The 19,885-nt window shown below is 50.5% G+C and overlaps 1 protein-coding gene and 1 long non-coding RNA gene across 13 annotated transcripts in view; both read right to left on the bottom strand.

The window, feature by feature from the left end:
- Window positions 1-653: 653 nt before the first annotated feature.
- On the bottom strand, window positions 654-7,172 carry PROK2 (prokineticin 2). Its single transcript, XM_068694557.1, has 3 exons — window positions 6,973-7,172; window positions 3,597-3,722; window positions 654-1,574 (listed from the first exon to the last, which is right to left on the bottom strand). The coding sequence occupies exons 1-3, from the start codon at window positions 7,066-7,068 to the stop codon at window positions 1,449-1,451; spliced, it is 348 nt and encodes a 115-aa protein (XP_068550658.1). The 5' UTR covers window positions 7,069-7,172; the 3' UTR covers window positions 654-1,448.
- Window positions 7,173-17,201: 10,029 nt separating this feature from the next.
- The window catches only part of LOC137862411 (uncharacterized), a 78,630-nt gene continuing 75,946 nt past the window's right edge, over window positions 17,202-19,885 (bottom strand). For 10 of the 12 annotated variants that reach the window (XR_011100246.1, XR_011100247.1, XR_011100248.1 and 7 more), the window contains one exon: window positions 17,202-18,225. This is a non-coding gene — a long non-coding RNA (uncharacterized lncRNA). Of the gene's footprint in view, window positions 18,226-18,251; window positions 18,889-19,885 lie in introns of those variants that run through there. The other 2 variants (XR_011100255.1, XR_011100257.1) reach the window with 2 other exon arrangements.

Genomic DNA, 19,885 nt, shown 5'->3' with positions numbered 1-19,885 from the left:
AGATGCAATCCTATCTCTCTAGACACCTCCCTTCCTAATGCGTGCAAGATGAACAAGGATCTGGCAAAACAGCTGCTCCAGTGGTTCCTCTCTGTCTCTGGAGCCCAGTGTCAGGTGCCTGGTAAACTCACTGGGACGTTTCTCATCTTCTCTGAGTACTGCAGGTGTTTGCTTTCATACAGGCGTGCTAAATCCTCAATCCCCCACTGCCACCAGCAGCAAAAGCACTGATTGTTGGAGGATGAATGACTTCACTTTTCCAGCTTCAGCATATGTTTGCATGTCTGAGAGCAAAAAATGTGCGAAGCTCACACAAACTATTAGGATTCCAGCTACAGGGACTGGCGAGTAAACATGAAGTCGCACGGTATTTCATAGAAAACCCACAAATTACATGTTCGACAGGCTAAAGTTGATCCTTTGAGGCATGTGCCAAGAAAAACCTCTCATGTGAGCTCCACCAATATTCCCCCTCATCTCCATCCAAGAGTGCAGCTCGGCTGAGGCGTTCGTGCCTTGTTAACTGCTGAGCTTCCCTAACAGCAGGCAGAGGCACACCATCTTCTCCTAAGCTACCTTTAAGGAGCTCTGCTAGCTTGGGTGAATTGAGTTACGTGATAACAGATTACACCAAATAAAAATTGAAAACCACAGTGACAAAATAATGTTATAATATTAAAATAAATCAAATAACATACTGCCATTATTCTGATACAGAATTTTTACACAGCAAATCCATACATATACAAGAAGTCAGGCAGCCCATTACAAGAAACTTCAGGGTTCCTTTTTTAATATAAACTACATCTTAATACAGAGTTTGAGATGATCAGGTAGTTTTACACCAACTCAAGTAACAACAACTTTTCCTCATCTTAAAATACTAAAATAACAAAATATTTAATGCTTTGAATACTGAAATGCTTTGGTTCCATCTCCCACTTTTTAAAAGTGTAAAATCTACATCTATTGGTTAATCTTTTAATGTAGAGATGTGCCTAACTTACAAGGACAGTTATATTAATAAAGAAATGAAATGTAAATACAGGTTTTTGGCAATCATCGTATGCTTCACACCATAGAATTACTCAAATCTCAGTTCGATTCAGGCATCCCAAAGTGTAAAAACATGGCCAAAATTTTCCAAAGGTGACGATAACCTTGGATGTTCTCGCTCTGGGGCTATGCTGGAACCACGGGGACAACAGGACCGTGGGCTCCTGTCCTCAGAAAGCAGCGTCACGTTAGCACATCTCGCTTCGCCCACCCCATCACCGCCAGCCCCTCAGAAAACCTTGGCCACAACAGCACAGCATCGCATCGTCGGTTTGGGTGGTGGCGAGGCAGGACAGTGTGTGAGAGGGGGTTCCCCGGTAAGTACCTTGTTCACCACGACAACTAGAACAGGAACACATCGAGCGGCCCTTCCTCGCGCCGAGCAGCTCCTGCTAGAAGAAGACGTCCTCTTTCCTGAAGTCCGGCAAACACCTGAACTTGCTGGGAGAAGTCCGTGCGCACGCCAGGCTGGGGAGGCAGGGGCAGGTGTGGTGCATCCTCCGCCCCGGGAAGGGCACCTGGGCACAGAGAGAGCAGGTGTCAGGTTTATCACCTGCTGAGGACCTGTTTATCACATTGAGGTCCTCAGGCCAGCACCAGCCGGTGCTCAGCACCCCCTGGAGAGGAGCCCAGCACGAGCGATGCTGCGGGCTTCCCCCTTTCCCCCACCCCGGTGCCTCCGCACGAGCACAGAGGTCACCGGGCACGGAGCCAGGAGCTCCCCACAGGAATCACACCTTGCCGGTGCCCACGCACAGCACTGCAGAAAAACCTAAACTCTCAGCTTCTCGTGCTGGCACGGCTGACTCAGAGGTGCCTCCGACAGCTGAAGGGGTTTATTCAAAGCCTTACGCTCAGCAAGGAAACAGCTCTTTCAGGGGGACGCCCACGCTGGAGCTGGGGGGGGACACACCTGGCTAGGGACAGGGGGCGGGTGGCAGCGCTATGGGGATGGGGAGCATTGCCCCATCACAAGCCCAGCCCCAGATTTTGATGAGCAAGGGGGTGACAGGAGCCTGGAGGTGGCAAGGGAGGGACACGGGGGCTGTGTGCGAGGTGCACAATGGCAGCAAAGCCTCTCCCCGGTGCTGCCAGCTCTGCCTGCGGTCCTGCCAACCCTCACCTGCTGCAAAGCCTGCCTCTGCGGTGCCAGGAGAGGCTGCTAACAGCATCGAGCCAACGCCATCTAGTTGCTGAGAAGGAAACCAGGAGGTGCAAAGCCATCCACCAGCCATCTCCTCTGGGCACCTCTCGGGAGGTCCCCCAGGCGGTGGTGTGGCCGTGGGGGCCACCAGCGGTGGGACAGCTGTGACGGGGGAGCACAAGGGTGGTCTCCCAGCAGCACTAATTCCATATACATAGCCTTCAACAGGGGAGTGCAAACGCAGTGGCACAGCAACACGTGCAGAGACCAACCCGGTGCTGCTGCTCCATGCGTGGCCTGCAGGCCTAGGAAGGTGCTGGTGGTCAGGGTGACTGGTCCCCAGCAGACCCCTCCCAGGTATTTAGGGGAGAGAAGCTGTTGAGTGAGCTCTCCACCCTAAAAATACGTCATTTTACATGCTACAGGAAATCAGTTTGCTTTGTGTTTGAGATGAGGAATCTGCATCTGAAATTAACCTCATAAAGCTCACAACACCCATGACTGCGACCATTAGCCTGGGGTGGCAGGCATCTTCCCTGATTGTAATTAGCCTAAAATATATCAGACAGTATAAATTATCTTGCAATAGCAATAAGCCCATTTAAAAAAATAAATAATAGAGGACAGTTTCTTTCGTCCTGAGATTCCTACATTTCACATTAAGAATGAGAATTTGGTCCCCAATGCCACAGTAGAAAATTTAAAAATAATAATAATTGTAATAGAACAGAGCTTTGCACTTCCTAAAACTGAGAAAATTAACTAGAGAGACAGAGCTGAGAAGCCAGGCACTGAAGGAAAGTGTGAAAGAGGCAGCTGACTACAGTGCTAAACTAAATGCATTGCCTTGGTATCCCTCATCGTGATGGCTCTGGGACCGTGCTCTTCTTCGCTTGGTCTCAGCACCTTCCCTACCACCTCGGAAGGCACCAGCGGCTCTTGGCCCCCGGAGTACAGCATGCCATCGCTGCTCAATGGTAGGGACAGCACTGCAGTGCTGTGCTGGGTGTCCCAACAGATCCTGGTGACACGTCTGTGGCTGTGATGGGATCTCGTTCAGATCCATGGAGCTCAGCAGCTCGTGTGCGAGAGCAGGGCTGGGCTCAGGAGCTGCTTGGGATGTTTCAGGTCATGTAACGGAGCAAATCAGCAAGAACTAAATAATAGGAAAACAAACTGAACAGCGTGTAGTATTGTATTACTGTCAGAATTATTCTGAAGACATTTTCTTAGGTATGTATCAGCACTATTTCCATAAAGATGCTCGATGGATTGCAATGCACATGATGCTTCCCCACATTTCCACCATGCATAACCTTCATGCAGTGTGACTCCCAGATATCTGTATTTGTCCCTGCCCTGCCTGGGGCAGCCCGCAGCCCCGGGACGTACTCACCCGGTGACTCAAAGGATGGCACTCCTCTCCCAAATTCCCCATCGGCGTGCACATTCGCAGGCTGCGGATCCACAGGCTGACCGCACAGCACATCCCTCCTCCGCACTGCTGATCTCTGTCGCAGGCCTGCAGTTTGACAAAGAGTTATGCAGACAAAATTAATAATAAATGCCTTCCACAAATAGGACAGCTCAGGTGCCTAACAGCTACCTCGACACCCCACGAGTTATTGCAGCTCCTTAAGGCAGGACAACAAGGTCTGAGGAGGACGTGTGGGCTCCTGGCACCTTGCAGGGTGTTTAAAGCTGTGCTTAAAGCCCAGACCCCAGAGACAGGATCAGCCCCAAGACTGTCACTGATTTGCAGTGATCATGGCCCGTGCCACCAAGCTTTCCCATATGGGAGCAAGGACCGAGTGCACCAGTTGCAAAGAAGTCTTGCAGAGAAGCTAAGAAACAAAATTATCTGCAAATTTAAGGATTTTTAGGTAACTATTCCGTCTACCTTTTTACGATAATATCTTGTGGCTGAGTGCCTTTCAAATGCAAGAATGCTCGATAGTTTCATCAGCAAACTCCCAGTGGAGGTAGACAAAATAAAAGTTTAAATAAGGATTTTGTGGTTATTTGGAATTACGTGAGGTCTCAAACGTGTAGCAGAAAAAGCTTTGTGTAAGTGTCCACACCCAGGAAAATGCTACAGTGGAGGCACTCACCCTGCAAGAGGGAAATAAAAATTTCCCTGCAAGAAGGAAATAAAAATTTCAGCCACTTATCCGATACACTTCGTGGCTTCGTTAAGCACCAACCAAAACACAAACTATTAGGGATATTTCAAAACCCAGAAACCGTGAAGAGCAATTGATGTATTAGGAATTGGAAAAGGTTCTTGCACGCCTTTTGCTTATTTTTTTAACCAAAAGATTTCCAGACTTGTTATTATATGGGTTTAGTGCTAAAGCTGGTCTTTCTGCAGTGAGAAATCCCGTTAGTTAAAGGCTCTGATTACACCCCAAAAGTGAGTTTAGTTAACTCACTGCCCTCCTCATGGCTGGCAGCAGAGCTGCTGGACCAAAGGCTCCGGTCAGCAGTACATAAACAGGCAATTTCTGAAAATGTACATAACAGATGATAAGGGCTCTGGGGAAGGCTGCGTATCAGAACAAATATCCACTTGAGGAAAAACGCTTACAGGTCTTACCTCGGGATTTACATAATAAATGCCACTAGACTGTACTCTGCTGGGTAAATATTACACTATTTCAAACAGCAACACCAGACCAAAATCTGTATTTACAGAGCAGCTAGTAATTTAGGAAAAAGCTGCTGCATTAGTGTCAAGCCACTAATAGTGCGTGCAACCCAAAGGGCCAGCACTCCTCCTGGACACACATTTAGCAAAGCGAAGAGCTCTGTGCTACAAGTGAGCCCAAACACACAGAGTATTTACTTAAAAGAGTAATATGTCCGCAAAACTGCCCGTGCAGCCTTCCATGTAGATAGTATTTACTTTGCAACCTCTTAAAAAAAAATAAATCCTTCTGCTGTTCTAATTTTTGCCCTGGTCACAAAAGCTGCAGGTTGGTCATTTGGGGCTTGGAGGTCAAAACCATCAGGGAGAGAGGCAAGCAGTGAGCAGCACCCCCAGGGGACCTAAAGCCCTGCACTGGGTGATGTTTCGTGTTAAAGCTCACACTCACCACGCACATATACACATCTGGCAGGAGTTTTCAGGTTCCCCTTCCAAAAACGTATGACAGGCTAGTAAAATATTCAGCCCAAACGCTGCTGCCCACACCTTAACTCCAATGTGTAACTCACACCGAGCCTCCTAACGTGCACAGGACACAACACGAAGGACATTCCTCCCCAGCACCCCATTTAACACGGCTCTGTGGAAAATGCTGCTCGAGGAAAAAGTCCCTGGTGAAATGCTGGCTCCAAAGCCAGCTGAAGTCGGAACATGGACAGCCACAGGAGTAAGGAAGGTTTGAATCGAGTCCTTCAATTGCAAAGGAAAAGCACTTTCAGGCTCGGGGAATGCGGACAGGAACACCTACATCAGCTCTCACCTGAGATCTGCCTGCTCGTTCAGGAGCCAAACACGCATCCCGGTGGTTTAGGCAGAAATACACTGCAGCAGTTAATAAAGTAACATTTGCTATTTCTAATCTATTTTTACTTTTTCAACACATTCTGTCTCTAATCTTTTATTCAGAGCTTCGCAGTTACTTCATTTAATTTATTAATTATGTTTTAAAGGCGAAGCCACAACTTTGACAAGACTTATATAAACCGCTCCTCCATGGCTCGAAATATTGCCATATAAAAGGAACCTCCGATTCTCAAATTTTAAAAGATCCCTTCACACTCTCTCCTCTGCAAACCCTGCCAGTCTGGGAGCTATCTGCCAGCCAGAGAAGTGCCTACGAGCTCTTCCACCAGCTTCAGGGAGCTCGGCATTGGGAGCCTGGACCGCCAGGGAGTTCCCGCTGCTGCGAGTACAACTTCGGAGGGTTACAAAAGACATGTGAGCTCTCACAAGAATGCAAGCGCCGGGTTATTAATCCAAAGCAAACACGAAAGAAAAAAAAAAAAAAATCATTTTACTTAAGAGTGATGCAACGCTTCGGGTTAAATAACGTCTTTGGAAAAAAAATATTTTCACAAGCAAAGTAAATCTCGAGCCCGACAACAACAACAACAACAGAGGGCTCATCTGCGACGGGCGGCTACTGAGGGGAAGAAGCAGCACGGTCAGACTTGGGGGAGAGAAATAAAAAGAAAAGAGGCGAAAGAGCAGCGTTTTGTGGTGCTTGCAATACCGGCGCCTGCCTTGCGAGCAGGCAGGGCTGCAGGAGCGGGGCTGCGGGCAGGGGGGGACCCCGAGACCGGCCCGGGGGGGGGGCAGCCGGGGCTGGGGTGTGCAAGGGGCGGACGGGTGCCCCGGGACAGACCCCATACCCCCGGGACAGACCCCACAGCCCCAGGAAGCCGCCAGCCCCAGCATCACCCGCCGCACGGAGACCCCATACGGTGGCACCAGCCACCCCAAAGAACCCCCCAGCTCTCCTGTCCCCCACCCCAAGGACCCCCCATCTCCAGACACCCCATCCCGCAGGGACACCCTCAGTGTGTGTCCCCCCCCGGCACATCAGAGCCCCTCCACCCCCGTCGCGTTCATCCCGGGGATCCCCCGGCGCTGGGAGCATCCCTCCGGCGGGGAGACCCCTCCATCCCCGCACCCCTTCCCCGGCCGCCCCCGCTCCCCGGCAGAGCCCCGCAGCGGCACCGGCCCGTCCCGTCGGTGCCGTCGGAGCCGTGCCAAGCCGTGCCAAGCCGTGCCGTGCCATGCCGAGCCGTGCCGAGCCTCTCACCCCGGTGATGACGGCTCCGCGCCCCGCCGCCAGCCCCAGCCCCAGCAGCAGCAGCAGCACGGGCAGGGGCGGCGGGGCTCCGCGCAGGCTCCGCATGGTGCCGGCCCTCGGCCGCGGCCCCCCGCTCTCCCCCTCGGGCTCGGAGAGGCGCAGAGGAGCCGGGCTCGGTGCTCGGTGCCGCCCCGGCCGTTATAAAGCTGGGGGCTGCCGTGCGCCGCGCCGTGAGTCACCCCCGCCCCGGCAGCGGGATGCTGCGCGCACCCCTCCGAGCCACGGGGCTTGGTGGAGCCCGGGGAGGGGGGGACACCCGAGGCAACGGGGGGCTCGGCACGGCTCGGGGGACAGCCCGAGGAGGGGCTGGGGGGTGTCCCAGGGCTGCTGGAGGGCATCCCGCAAAGTGCCGGGGGCAGCGCCCAAGGGGGTTGTTGGGGGAGCCTCCGGGAGTGGAGTGATAAATGGAGGGGGTGTCCCACAGCACGTCTGGGGTGATGTCCTGCAGGGGCTGGGGGCATTGCAAGAAGGTGGGGGCACCCTGCAGCAGGTGGGGGCACATCCCACAGCACATCGGGGGCAGCCTGCAGCGGCTGGTGCCAGCCTGGGGCTCTGTCCCTGTCCCGGAGCTCTGTCCATGTCATGGGGGCTCTGTCCCTGTCCCAAGGCTCTGTCCCTGTCCCACAGCAGTCTTTGCAGTTCTCCTGCCATCCCCGACCCCAAACTCCCCCTGTTCCCCTCCATGAACAGGAGTCTCATAGCCAGCCTCTGCTGAGTCCCGGCAATGCAGTGGGCATGCCTGTTTTGGGGGGATGTGCAGGCTGCACCTCACTTTGGCTGAGGAAGAGGAACATTGACCCAAATTCACCCCACTGGCCCTCTAGGAACAGAACCAACACCAGCCAGCCCAACAAGTGCCAATGCTGAGAAAAAAAGAAGCGCTTCTGTGCACTTTGCCTTAGCTCTTTGTGGACCTGTGTGAGCATCAGGGCGCTCTGCAGCCCAAATCCCCTCAAAGTCCTGCACCCCTCCTGCCTGTGCTTCCCCCTGGAGCCCCTGCCCCTTCCCAGCCCTCCTGGCTGCCACAGCCCCAAGGACATGAGGACAGGGCAGCTTCCCCCTGCAGGACCAGATCCCAGTGGATCCCAGCTGGGACCCTCACACACCATTTGCTCCTTCCAGCCCTAGAACCAGGCCACGGTCTGAACAGCACAGTGGGCTCCCAAAGTTTAAGGACTGATGGTGCCACCTTTGGGAACCTCTGTCCCTGCTGGAGAGAGGGCATCAGAGCCCAGTGAGGGTCAGTAAAACCTCCAGAATCACTGAAACATGCAGTCCCCTTCCCTGCCTGGGTTTTGTCTCCATTTCCTTCTTACTTTTCCAGCTCTCTGTACTTATTTCCTTTCACCTTTCCTCTCCCAGAACTCCATTTCTGTCCCTTTTTCTGCCATTGTGTCACCACCTCGCTCCATCTTCCCCGTTCCTCCCTGCCACCCCCCCCGCTCCGGTTTGCCCCGTTCTCACACGTAGGTCCCTGTTTTCTCAGATATTTCAAATTCTCTTTTTTTTTCCAAACAGGAAGGCTGAGTCTTTGCAGAGCCCGTATTTACACGATTCCTGAAACAGTCTCATTCTTTGGCTGAAGTGAGGCTGAGCGCAGCTGAAGGGGAGCATATAACGCACGTATTGTCTCCGCAAAACCCCGCTCCGCTCCGGTCGGGAGCTGTCGGATCGATTTGTTGGACGGCATCCCCCGAGGGGGTCGGTCTGTCTGGCACGGTTCTCATTACAGACGTGGCCTTTTTGGTACTCGTGGCTATTCCGTAAAAGTGCACTCAAGACAAATACGGCCTGAGTAAATAGTGTCTTACTCCAAGGATGCTTTAAAAGCAAATTGGGATGGGACAATTTTGACGCATGAGTATTAAAAATAACTGGGCCGGATCCTTAGCTGTTGTAAACCTGCGTGGCTGTCTTGAACCCTCGCCAGCTTAAGCCAGCTGAAGGGACTAGCATGTTTTAATTCTTATTTGTATCCTAGAAACCAAAAAAATTAAACATAAAACGTGAATTATTACTTTCATAATCTCCAGGTGCCCAGAACTTAAACAACAACAAACAAATAATCATTTCCAGCTCTAAACCTCCCAATCCTTCCAAAACACTGCAGAATTAAGGTGAGTTGAAAAGGGAGATGTGAAGGATTTTGTGCAGTTTTACACGGAGGCCATCAGTTCTTGTAAAAGCCATTTTCCATGAAAGGTATGACTTATGAAAGGTTGCCAGTTGTCAGCCCAGAAGGTCTTACTAACATCCACCCTAACACCAGTGTTTTCTACCACCAACCAGAGCCAGTCTGCTATTAGAAAAGTTCTCACACATTTATATGGTCTTTAGTTGATTATAAAATTGTAATGAAAAATAAATTAAGTCCAATTAAAAGGTTGATGTTCTAAAAAAAATCAAGGCCTAGGAGGTAAATCTCCAAATTTCAGTGTCATTCCTTCCTACAATAGCTGTCCAATTACAAAAGCAATGAAAATACACACAAAAAAATCTTAACTGTAAAACTTTACATTGCCCATCTCACAAATGCACCAGAAGTTCAGAACTCATTTAATTTCTTTTGATCTGCTTTGAAGGACAACCTCTTATTAGTTTTCTTAGCGTCAAAGTTTTGTATAGCTGTATTTTACTGAACCACTTCATTCTGAAACGTGTAACATTTCTCCCAGTATTTCCTTCTAACTTTGCTGGAACAGCACCAAAAATTCCCCAGAGGGACACGCATGACAGACCGGGCAGGGTGTAACCTGGAGTAGTGCAGAAGCAGCTTTCCAGCCTCTCTGATAACATTACTGCAATTAACACAGCCGCCTTCCCCCTTCCTCTGTGCAGGTACTTGTCCAATTGGCGTCTGCGATGTTATCCCAGGGTAAGTAAATCTACCCCATAAATACATCTCCCTCCACACGCTCCATCCCTGCAGGATGCAGGGCTTCAGGGGAGCTACACCTCTGGCTGCGCTCAGTGAGGTTCCTCTCAGAAGTCCCACTTTCAGATCGCCTTCACAAACCCAATGAATATCTTCGACTGTAAAAACTCAAACATCAGAATCAGGAAATATCATTCTAAATTAACCATGACACTTAGGTTTGACACAGTAAGTTAACAATCACGTAAAAGTCCTCGTTGCTGAAAGAACCCGGAGTGAAATGCCTATTTATAGCTTTCAATGAGGTTGGTAGCTCTCTCTAATTCTTCTTGGAGCCTCAATTTTCCTGAAAGCTAACTGTCTGTGAGTAGGCATTCAAATAATTATTTGGCCTATTCAAGTGATAATGCACTACAGAGTTTACAGATTTTTGAAGACTAGGAATGTGAATAAATCAGCTATCTAAAAAGACAATTTTCTCATAAAAGAAATGAGAAAAAGCATATAATGTGCGACAGGAGAATTAACTTGTCCTAAAAAACTCTCTTAATAACAACAGTATCTAATTTGTTTAATCTTCCCCGCTATGTATCAAACAACGGTCTGAAGTCAGCAAAGCGGTGCGAGTTTGCTGACTCTGGTACGAGATGAATATCATCGTTTGTATCACAGATTCCATGGATCGGCACAGGGCTATGACCAGCATTCCCTATAACTACATGCTCAGTTTTTGTTTTTGTTTTTGGTTTCTTTTTTCCAGAGAAAGACACTCCAGCGGGGCACACTGATGCTGAGAGGTGCAGCTGCACTTTTGTTACCATGAGTTTTTCAGCCTATCCTTGGTTTCATTTAAATAGAGCCCCATGAATAGGCAGTGCTGTCACAATTAATTGAGACAAAATGATTCCCCTCTGCCAGAGATTTTTCTTAGCAAACTAGAAAATTGAAAAACATGTGTTCAAACAAAATGAAGCAGAAATTCTTTTAAGACGGAGAAAAAGAAGGGCTGTGAAGCTGATAAGTCCTCCTTGTTTCTCTGTAACTTAGGGCTTAATGCATACACCCAGGGCATGGAAGACCTCAAGTCACTTGTCTCCAGTGCCTGGGATAACCTGAACACATGGTTCATTCAAGAACCTCATTTCTAAGCTGTAAACCAGGTTGAGATGCCACCCTCCTCTCACCCAACATTTCTGCCTAATGTCAATAAGTAATGTCCCGTGGAGCAGGGACTTGCCCAGCTCGTCCCCTTCACAGGCAACTGCCCAAGACCCTTCTCAGTCTTTGGTCTTCAGACCTGGGGACTGCACAGAGGGTGGAAGAAGCCCCTCCTGCTGGTGTGGGCACTAAACAGAGGCTTCATGCCTGCAGCTCTCACTGAGGCTCTAAAACCCAGCTGGATCTGGATCTGCCGTAAACTGCTTAGCAAGTCTGGGCACCCACAGGTGTGATTTTAGATTATATACACAGCCATTTGCGTAATGGTGCAACATAAAGAGAATGAAAGGCAATTTAGGCTCCTATACGCAACCTGCTGTGACGCAGGGAGAGCGTCTTGCATCTGCATTGGAGTTGCCTTTGGATGCATCCACAAAGGCTGCTGCCTGCAGGAACTTGCGTGCAGGTCTGCGCGGTCAGCGCCTCGCTGCCCATACGGGGTATGGGCCATAGGTGAGAGCAGGGGTGGAGGGCGGCAGCACGTCTGCTGGCTTACCGGGAATGAGAAACTGGTTTCCAGGAATGGGACAGATTGCCATCCACAGGTCAGCGTGAGCCACAACCATGTTTTTTGTGATTGCTGCCCCACAGGCTCACTTCTGGCCTCTTCTGATATCAAATGAAGTAACTGATTACCAAAAAAGTCTTAAGAGACTTGCAAATTTTAGGATTAGAAGGGGCACTGTAGTCTCAATTCCTACTAAAGCAAGCCATAAATTTCATTAGTGAAGCCTAAATATAGAGACAGAACTTGTTTTTTGAACTGGAACATATCTCAAGAGAAATCAAGCCTTGACTTAAAACAACGAAGAATTCACCACGTCCTTTGGCAAACTGCTCCAACTCTTAAAACCTCATATCCTGGTTGAATTTCACTGATTTGGAGCAGTGGATGGTATCATGCCCTTGAATATTTGGGAATTCCACCTTCTGCAAGTAAGTCTAAGCTGGGAAGAAACTCCACAATGCCTGCGTACTGATATTGAGGCCTCTCTTTTCTCTCGTTTTGAAGCCACATTTTTGTCACCATCAGATTATTCTGATAGCTCATCTCTGAATCCTTCCCAATACATCCACAAACTTTCTAAAGTTCCTGGCATTATGTCAGGAATCTCCTCACTCCGTGAGAAGAACCACACAGCTCTATTCTTAGTTATATATTCTTGCAGACAAAGCAAACTGAGCATATAAACAGAAACGGCCTTGTGGATACACGAGTGAAATGAGAGTTGAAAAAATCATTAGTAACAAAAAAGCACCTAAAAGCGTTTTCATTTCTGAGGTCAGGTAAGAATAGTTGCAACGAGACGCTGTTCTAGCAGCGTGTTCCTAGTGCTCCTCGTGTCTCATTATGCTGCTTTTCAGTGCCGTTGTCATAGTAGTCTACAAAGAACCTTATGTAAGAAATAAGATGATGGTTCTGCACAATGTTAAAAAAGAGCATTTATCAGATAAGTGCTAATGTTCTAGATTAGGGATTCTTGCTCCCTCACTCTGCACTGGACCATGTAACCGCATGAATCATTTTGATTGCAAAGTACACATTCCCTCATCAGCTCGGAGAGATTAAAGTGGAATATTACAGAGTCTACTCATGAAACCATGGCATCAGTAGACCAAAAAAAAAAAAAAAAAAAAATGCTGCAATCATACAAACAAAACTAACAATTTCTAGTTTCTCATGAAATATTACTCCTTTGAGTTATACCCAGATTTTCTTTAGACTTTTACATGTTTTTGTGACTGCATTTGCACATTCCAGGGCAGCACAACTCCGAATGATTCAGCGGGAACTCTGGATTTATATGACGGGCAGGGACTCAATGTCTTTCCGTAATTTTCAGATACGTCTTTAAAAAAAATGTCGAATTTTTGCCAAGAAGATGCAGTGTTGGTTTGGGGAGTTTGCTGGGCTTCGGGGAAACATTCTTTCAGCCTCTGTTCTTCCTATTGATTGCTTTTGGTAGGAAACTTCTCTCCTCTGAACGCACGCCAGCGCGGGCTTGGTGCTGGGAACTGCAGGCAGGGACCCGACTGATGGAGCCATGCGGCCTTGTTGTGCATGGAGAGCCCTCGCTGGCTGTGATGGATGCACGGGGCTGTTGGGGAAGGTGCTGGGAATACTTCCATAGCCAGAAAGCTGCCATGAAGGCAAGAGCTGTGGGCAGGCTGTCCAGGAGGGCATCGCTGTGGATGCCGAGGACGGGCTGTATATCACAGGGCTGCAGCAACGTGCAGGCCCCTGCCTGCTGCCCTGCACAAGCATGCTCTGTGCCCTCACCGTGCGAGCTGGCCGCAGCGCTAGGAATGCTGCTAGCACCTGGCTGCCCCCCATCTCCGAGGGGACCAAGAAGAGGTCACTTGTTCATGTTTTATTTACTGTACTTAACTCAGGCGGCATGGCTTCCTCCGATTGCCTGCAGGGAGCAAGCAGAAAGGTTTTTTCTCCTTAGCACACAGCTTAGTTTCTGTTTGGGTTCCGCTGCTTTGATTTCGCAGGGCACTGCTGGAGCGTGGTCTCTGCCAGGGCACGGCGTGGGTCGTGCTGCCGGCCCTGCTCGCACCAACCTTGTGTGGGCCCGGCCCCCCGGCCAGCTCTGCTCGCAGGCACCTCGGGCAGGACACAACAACCTGACATTTTACCAGTCGTCCAGCACCCCTGTGGTGTTCTGTCTTTGTGAAGCACCTTACGGCTGTAGCTTTTCTCCTGTTATTTGGGATGGTTGCAGCAGGCCTCAGGCAGTGGTGTCACCCGCAGCAAGGGCAGAGGCAGCAGCGCTGCTGGGCCCACAGCTCTGTTTCTCCCTTCACCTCCACCACAAGGGTTTTCTTTGTTTGTTTTCCACGCGCTGTTTCTCTCATTTTCTCATTTCTGTCCTTTTCTCTCTCCCCTGCACCTTGTGCTGCTTCGTCTTTCACCACCACCACCACTAAAAGTCCGGGATTCCCAGCTCGGCACAGCTGAGGGGCCTCCAGGGCCTCCAGCACCACGAATCCTTTTCTCTCCTTTTCATCCATAAGCCAGATTGCTATGAGAAGTGAGAATTCCAGTGAAATGGCATGTTAGCAAAAAGCAGGCATTAAATATCCTGTGGGGATTGCTGCAAACTGCTTCACCTCACCAGAGCCGTCTCCAATGTGGAAACTCCACTCCCTGTTCTCCTAACACGAACTTCAGAAATGTTCACCTTCCTCTCATAACACACCTCTCTGAGAACCCCAGAGCCCTCAAACTGGGGTAAATTGCATTCTCCTGAATTACTTCAGCTGTGTCTGGGGTGACAACTGGCACCTGTGCCACTTCCCAGGCCCACAGCAAAGAACAGCTTTGGATGAAAAAAAGAAAAGCCATCGTCCCTTGGCTTGGTGGTGGTTGGTTCTTGGTTGTTTCCTTTCTGTTGTAGCTATTAGGAAGCAGAAAATAAAGCATTAATACGGAGCTTAGATGTTCTGGGAGTATTGGTGCTATCCTGAGGGAAGGCTACAGTGTCTTCCTCACCACCAAGAGGTCAGCATCCCACTCTCTTCTCTCAGCCAAATTGCAGGGCAAGCAGCAGTGCTGGAGCAGGCACTGCAGAGATAAGGTGGGCTCTGCTGGGCTGTCCCCCTTCAGACGTGCTCCTGCTGGCGATGCTAGGGCCCAGAGGCTCTGGGGGACACCAGGGCTGGGTGGGAGAAGGTGGCAGCGGGGAAACCCCATGTGTTAGCACAGCTCTGCGCACCTGCCCGGCTTTCGAGGGAAGAGCATGACCTCCTGCATCACCTTCTCCGGGCAAGATGCTACAAAGGACAAATTACCCAGCTCGCCCTCCCGCTCCCGGCTCTGATCTTCTGCCAGCTCACATTTCCACAGCCACTAGTGCAAAGGGCAGTTCATTGTTGCAGGAATTCGTATGGGTTGCTTTTATGGTGAAGATCAAACAAAAAGAAAACCCCAGCAATGCGGGCTGGCGTTGGCTCCCTGCCGCAGTGACGAGTGCCGTGCTGGGAAGACGCGCTTCGTGCCCCGAACAGCTCGCTGTCTGGGGAGCTGGGGCTGGGCCACAGATGGGCAGGAACACAGGGAGCAGGGGACGAGGGTCATTCAGCCACAGACAGACCCATTTCGCTGCCCAGGTTCACTCAGTGCATTTTCCCCTTTTACTGGCTATGTCCAAAGAGCAAAGTAAACCCCGGATCCTGTGGCCATGAGGTTTTCCATGCCGCCCTGCTCACCAAAAGCCAACATCTCCTATCACTGAAGGACACTCACTCCTATGACCCGTGTCCCACAGAAAGAGCTCTGCCCAAGGGCAAAGTGGTTGTGGGCAATGGCTGAATGAGACCACAACGTACTTTGTTGTTGCCTTGACAATATACTTGCACTCTGGAGCTCTATTTTAACCCTGTGCTGGGGTAATACCAGCTGATGAAACACTGCTGGAAACCAGGCAAGCCACTATACTTGCAAAAACAAGTTTTCACACATGCGGTAGCATCGTTAGGGTAAGCGGCCTTTTGCCCCAGGAGAGGGGCTGGGTGTGTGCCAGGAAACGTCTGCACTCTCGCTCTAAAGGATGGATTTTCAAACATTGCATAGCAAATCCCTTCCTTGTACACTGCCTTTTTTCTGTTTTTCTTTTAAATATGTTTTGAATATACAAAAATAATCCAAAACATTCAAGATGCTCACGTTCTTTAAATAGAGCTTCGTGCAAAATCTGCTGAGTCCAAAGGCGGCCTGCAGCTGACTTCCCCGGGTGCAGCACGAGCAACCAGCAGGTTGCTGCTAGCAGAGGGCTGTAAGTCACATCTTGCCAGGGGTGTTTCCTTTACAGTACTATTAACTCAGATCATGGCCCATCTAATTTGGGAATCCCTTGGTGACCAATACATTTCAGTACCCTGACGGTCGCGTGCAGCGGCAGGGAACCAGCCTGTCGCAGGTTCCTAAACTCACGCCACTGCGCTGCCCCTGGGGACAGCCTCATTTCCTAAAGCTGCTCTTCCCATGGCGGGCCCAAGCTGCAGATAAATCAGAAATGGGTTTTCTTAAGAATGTCACGAGAGGACCATTGCTCAGCCAGGCTTTTTGTGCGGGCCTGGAGGTTCACGAGTCCTTTCCTGAGAGGCACTGGGACATCTGCTTGTGGCCCCTCACCCTGCAGTTGCCTCCAGACCCACGGGTGCACAGGGCGCAGCGGGCAGGCAGTGCCCCGGCTCTTTCTAAAACCAGCTCTTTCTAAACCCCGTTACTCAACTTCCTGCAGCAACGAAGGGTGACCACACTGCAGATGAAGAAATATTTCCTTCAGTTTACCCTAAATCCCAGGCGGTGCTGTAAGCAGCAATTCCCTTCGTTTTTGCACTGCTGGATGCTGTGACGAGCAGGAGGCCTGGGTCCCCAATGGGCCGCTGCGACGTTCAGATCCCCCTGTGAAACCTTTTCTCTTCTGCCTATTTCAGCCCCCGTTGGCATCTGCCGTCACAGTCCTTGCACGCTTCGTCTCGCCAAGGGGAGCAGTCAGCTCTGTGACGCTTCCAGCTCGTTTTGTTACCCTGTCGGAGATGACATTTTAAGCTGAAAGTGCTTTGCGTTTACCTGGCACCATGTCAAGCAACTTACCTCTCATCGCCCATGCCGATTGCTTGTTCAGTCAGAAACCTGCTACACGGCTTGTGCACATAATTACGGTAATTGCCTGGGAGAAAACATCTTCCATTGTGCATCTTCCATTGAACAAAATGCATAACTGCTGGCCTGCACTGACCTTTTCCTGCTGCTTCCTTCCCATATGAGAATGGATGTTATTAGCTGAAACTTCCCCATGTCTGCTCCTTGTTCCGCCCTTCCTGAGCGCATCCCACTACGACATGGCCAACGGTTTGCATGGGTCTGGAAGAAGCACCAGCAGTTCTCATAGATGTGGATTTTGCTTTTCCTTAGCTGCATAAACAGGATATTCTGTTCAAAATACAGCGAAATGGAGCCACATAGCCAATCGTGCACGTAATTTTCTCCAACTAAATGGTGCTGTTTGCTTGCTTAAACACTAACCCAGGGAAACACAAGTGTACATTTCAATAAATCAGGAACTTAAAGAAATCACTTCATACATTATTATCTTTATTGGCATCTCAGACAACTTCCCCTACCATAAAAGTTGCCCAGAACGAAGACGGGAAGCGAGAGCTTTGCCACAGCCAAGCCCTCACTAGAGCTCATCCAGCAGCATCCTGGAATTAACTCTGCCTCCCCGGGGAGCTGGGGCTTTCCTTCGGCCTTGGGAGGGCTGCGCTTGTTTATGTTTGTCTCTGATCCAGTGTCAGCCGGGGGAGCTCTGGAGGGTTTCCGTGCACAAGGACAAGTTCAGCACCCCTCCTGCTGCGAGCACAGCAGTGCCTGGAGTCCTGCTCTCTCCCCTTGGAGCCCCCAAAAGCCACGCAGCGTCCCAACATCCTTGTGCCTTCAGGAGATTCCAAAATTGTCTCCGCAGGCAAAAGTGTGGCTGCAGCGTGGGGGAGCCTTTGAAGTTGACATTGCCAGGGTTGGAGCTGGTTTGAGCTGCAGAGGGGAAGCGATACAGAAAGAAAAGGCTTTTATTCTGACAGTCAAGCTTAAGCCTGCCCTCGCTGCATGCGAAGTGCGAGCTCGAAACTTAAAGAGGGGAAAATGAAAGGGCTGGATTCAGCGGACAGTCAGGTTGGACTCCAGCTCGGCTGTCAGGGGAACAAAGCCTTTGAAAAAGAACAAATCCCATCCTCAGCCATTCCCCTGGGTGGGATCAGCTTCAGCGGCTTCAAAGGCTGGGCTGTGCCACTGAGGAACCAGATGTGAGCACAGGGCCGCCCCAGCACCCAGCCTTGTCCCACATCCTGGGCACGCTGCTCCCCTCGGGGTGCACTCAGCAGCACTGGGTGTGGGTTGGGACCACCTCTCTGCTCCTTCAGGAAGAGAGGGATTGCTGTCACTGCTTTGCCCCTCCAGCATCTGCTTCTGCACCCACTGCTGGTCGGGGTGCAGAGGGTGGCCCTGGCATCACAGCTCGCTCCATGGCCCGCTGCAGCTCCAGAGGTAAAGGGCCATTAAGGAAACGTTCATGTAGGGACAGCACATCAAATAGGCAAAGCTGGGTGTCGAGAAACACACAAACACAAAAAAAAAAAAAAAAAAAAAAAAAGAAAGCAGCTTGTAATTACTTTGGTTGTATTGCCTTTCCAAAGGGCATAACATTTGAGGTGATTCATTAAGATCAGAGCCCCGGGTGTGTTTGTGAAGGCTGTGCTAGTACAGAAATTAATCATCTGGAGGAGCAGGGCTGGGCTTTGATGGTGGCTCCCATGCGGCCACGCAGACTGGCCCTTGGGGCACACCAAGGCAAAGCTGGTGCCCAGCTCCCGGCCACGCCAGCCTGCAGCAAGCCCCGAGGTGCTCGTGTTATCCCCTCTGCAGCCCTTGGGCTGTTTTAATAGTGACCGAAGCAGATTAATTACAAGGAAAGCACTGAACCACTGCTACTGCAGCTGTAATCTCACTTGTGGGCATTTTCTCCACAGCTGGTGCTTCTCTGTAATGGCCAGGATGGGATTGTTGGGGGAGTGGGTATGATTCACCGGCCTGGTCAGCTGTCAAAAAATCTGGAGGCTGCAGATCCCTTTGCAAGCTGGGCAGTGGCAGGCGCTGCCTTGGGCACGGGGCGGGTCTGGGTCCGGGCTGCGGGATGCTGCACGTGGGACACAGAAAGTGCCCCGAGGCACACGTGGGCCCTTCCTGACGCATTATCTAGTCGCAGCTGGGGGAAAATGATTCACATATAAAATATTTGATTTCAGCCGGGGTATTTTTAAGACCGCTGTATAATAAAATCAAAGATTTATTACTGTTCTATTCCTGCATAGATGCAAAGCCCGTGAGTAATTATAGCTTTGCAGCAGCCTAACCTTTCAGGTATTTGCATTTCACGTTGCATCCTTCCCGGGAATAAGAGGTAACTGCACTCAACTGCAAAACGCCTCCGGTAAGACTAGATCATCAGGAAATTGGCAAAAGGCAAGGTGCACGCTGTGTGTGTCGCAGCCCGACATCCCTGTCACTTCTGCTCAGTTTATTAGCAGGAAGCATACCTTCACTGCACCCCTTCAGCTCGAATCTCCTGCAGGAGGAGCGCAGCCAGGGAAGCTTTTGCTCTTTCTGCTTTGTGACATGATGCTGAGTGCTCAACTGAGCCTCTGCTCCAGCAGCAGGAGCAGCGGGGCTGCATGCTGCCCTTCTCGCTGGCCGCAGCCGGTGCAAGCACCACGGGGTGACGTTTCTTTTGGCAAACTGCAGATCTCTGACAAGTTTGCTCGGTAAGATCTCGCAGACTTTCCACAAACAAATTCCTGACATAGCAGGAGTCGGGAGACAACTCCTAAAACCTTCAAAAAGGTGACATTTGCTCTGTTGTTCCATACAGACATAGGGCTTGGTCCAAAGCTTGTAGGAGCCTTTCTGCAAACCTTTTGGTCAGAAAGCTCCCACCCTGGTCCCTCCTGGCACAAACCTCTCCCCCCAGTGCTAAATCTCATTAGGAGTTGAAAAGACTGACGGAAACCACACCGCTGTAAGGGGAGGAAGTGCTGGGGTTGTTGCTTTTGTTTCCAGGGCATGAAATAAGGTATTGAATAATGAGTTTTTCCTCATATTGCTTGAGTTGTGTGGGTGGATTGCTACAGCTGGTTCCTAGCCGTGTGTCTGACAGACTCACGAGCGAGGCCCCTTGGTGCACATCAGCTGAGGGAGACCCACTC

The sequence above is a fragment of the Anas acuta genome, chromosome 11 (assembly GCF_963932015.1).
Source record: "Anas acuta chromosome 11, bAnaAcu1.1, whole genome shotgun sequence".
Lineage (NCBI taxonomy): Eukaryota > Metazoa > Chordata > Aves > Anseriformes > Anatidae > Anas > Anas acuta.
This window is presented reverse-complemented; position numbering and strand designations above follow the sequence as displayed.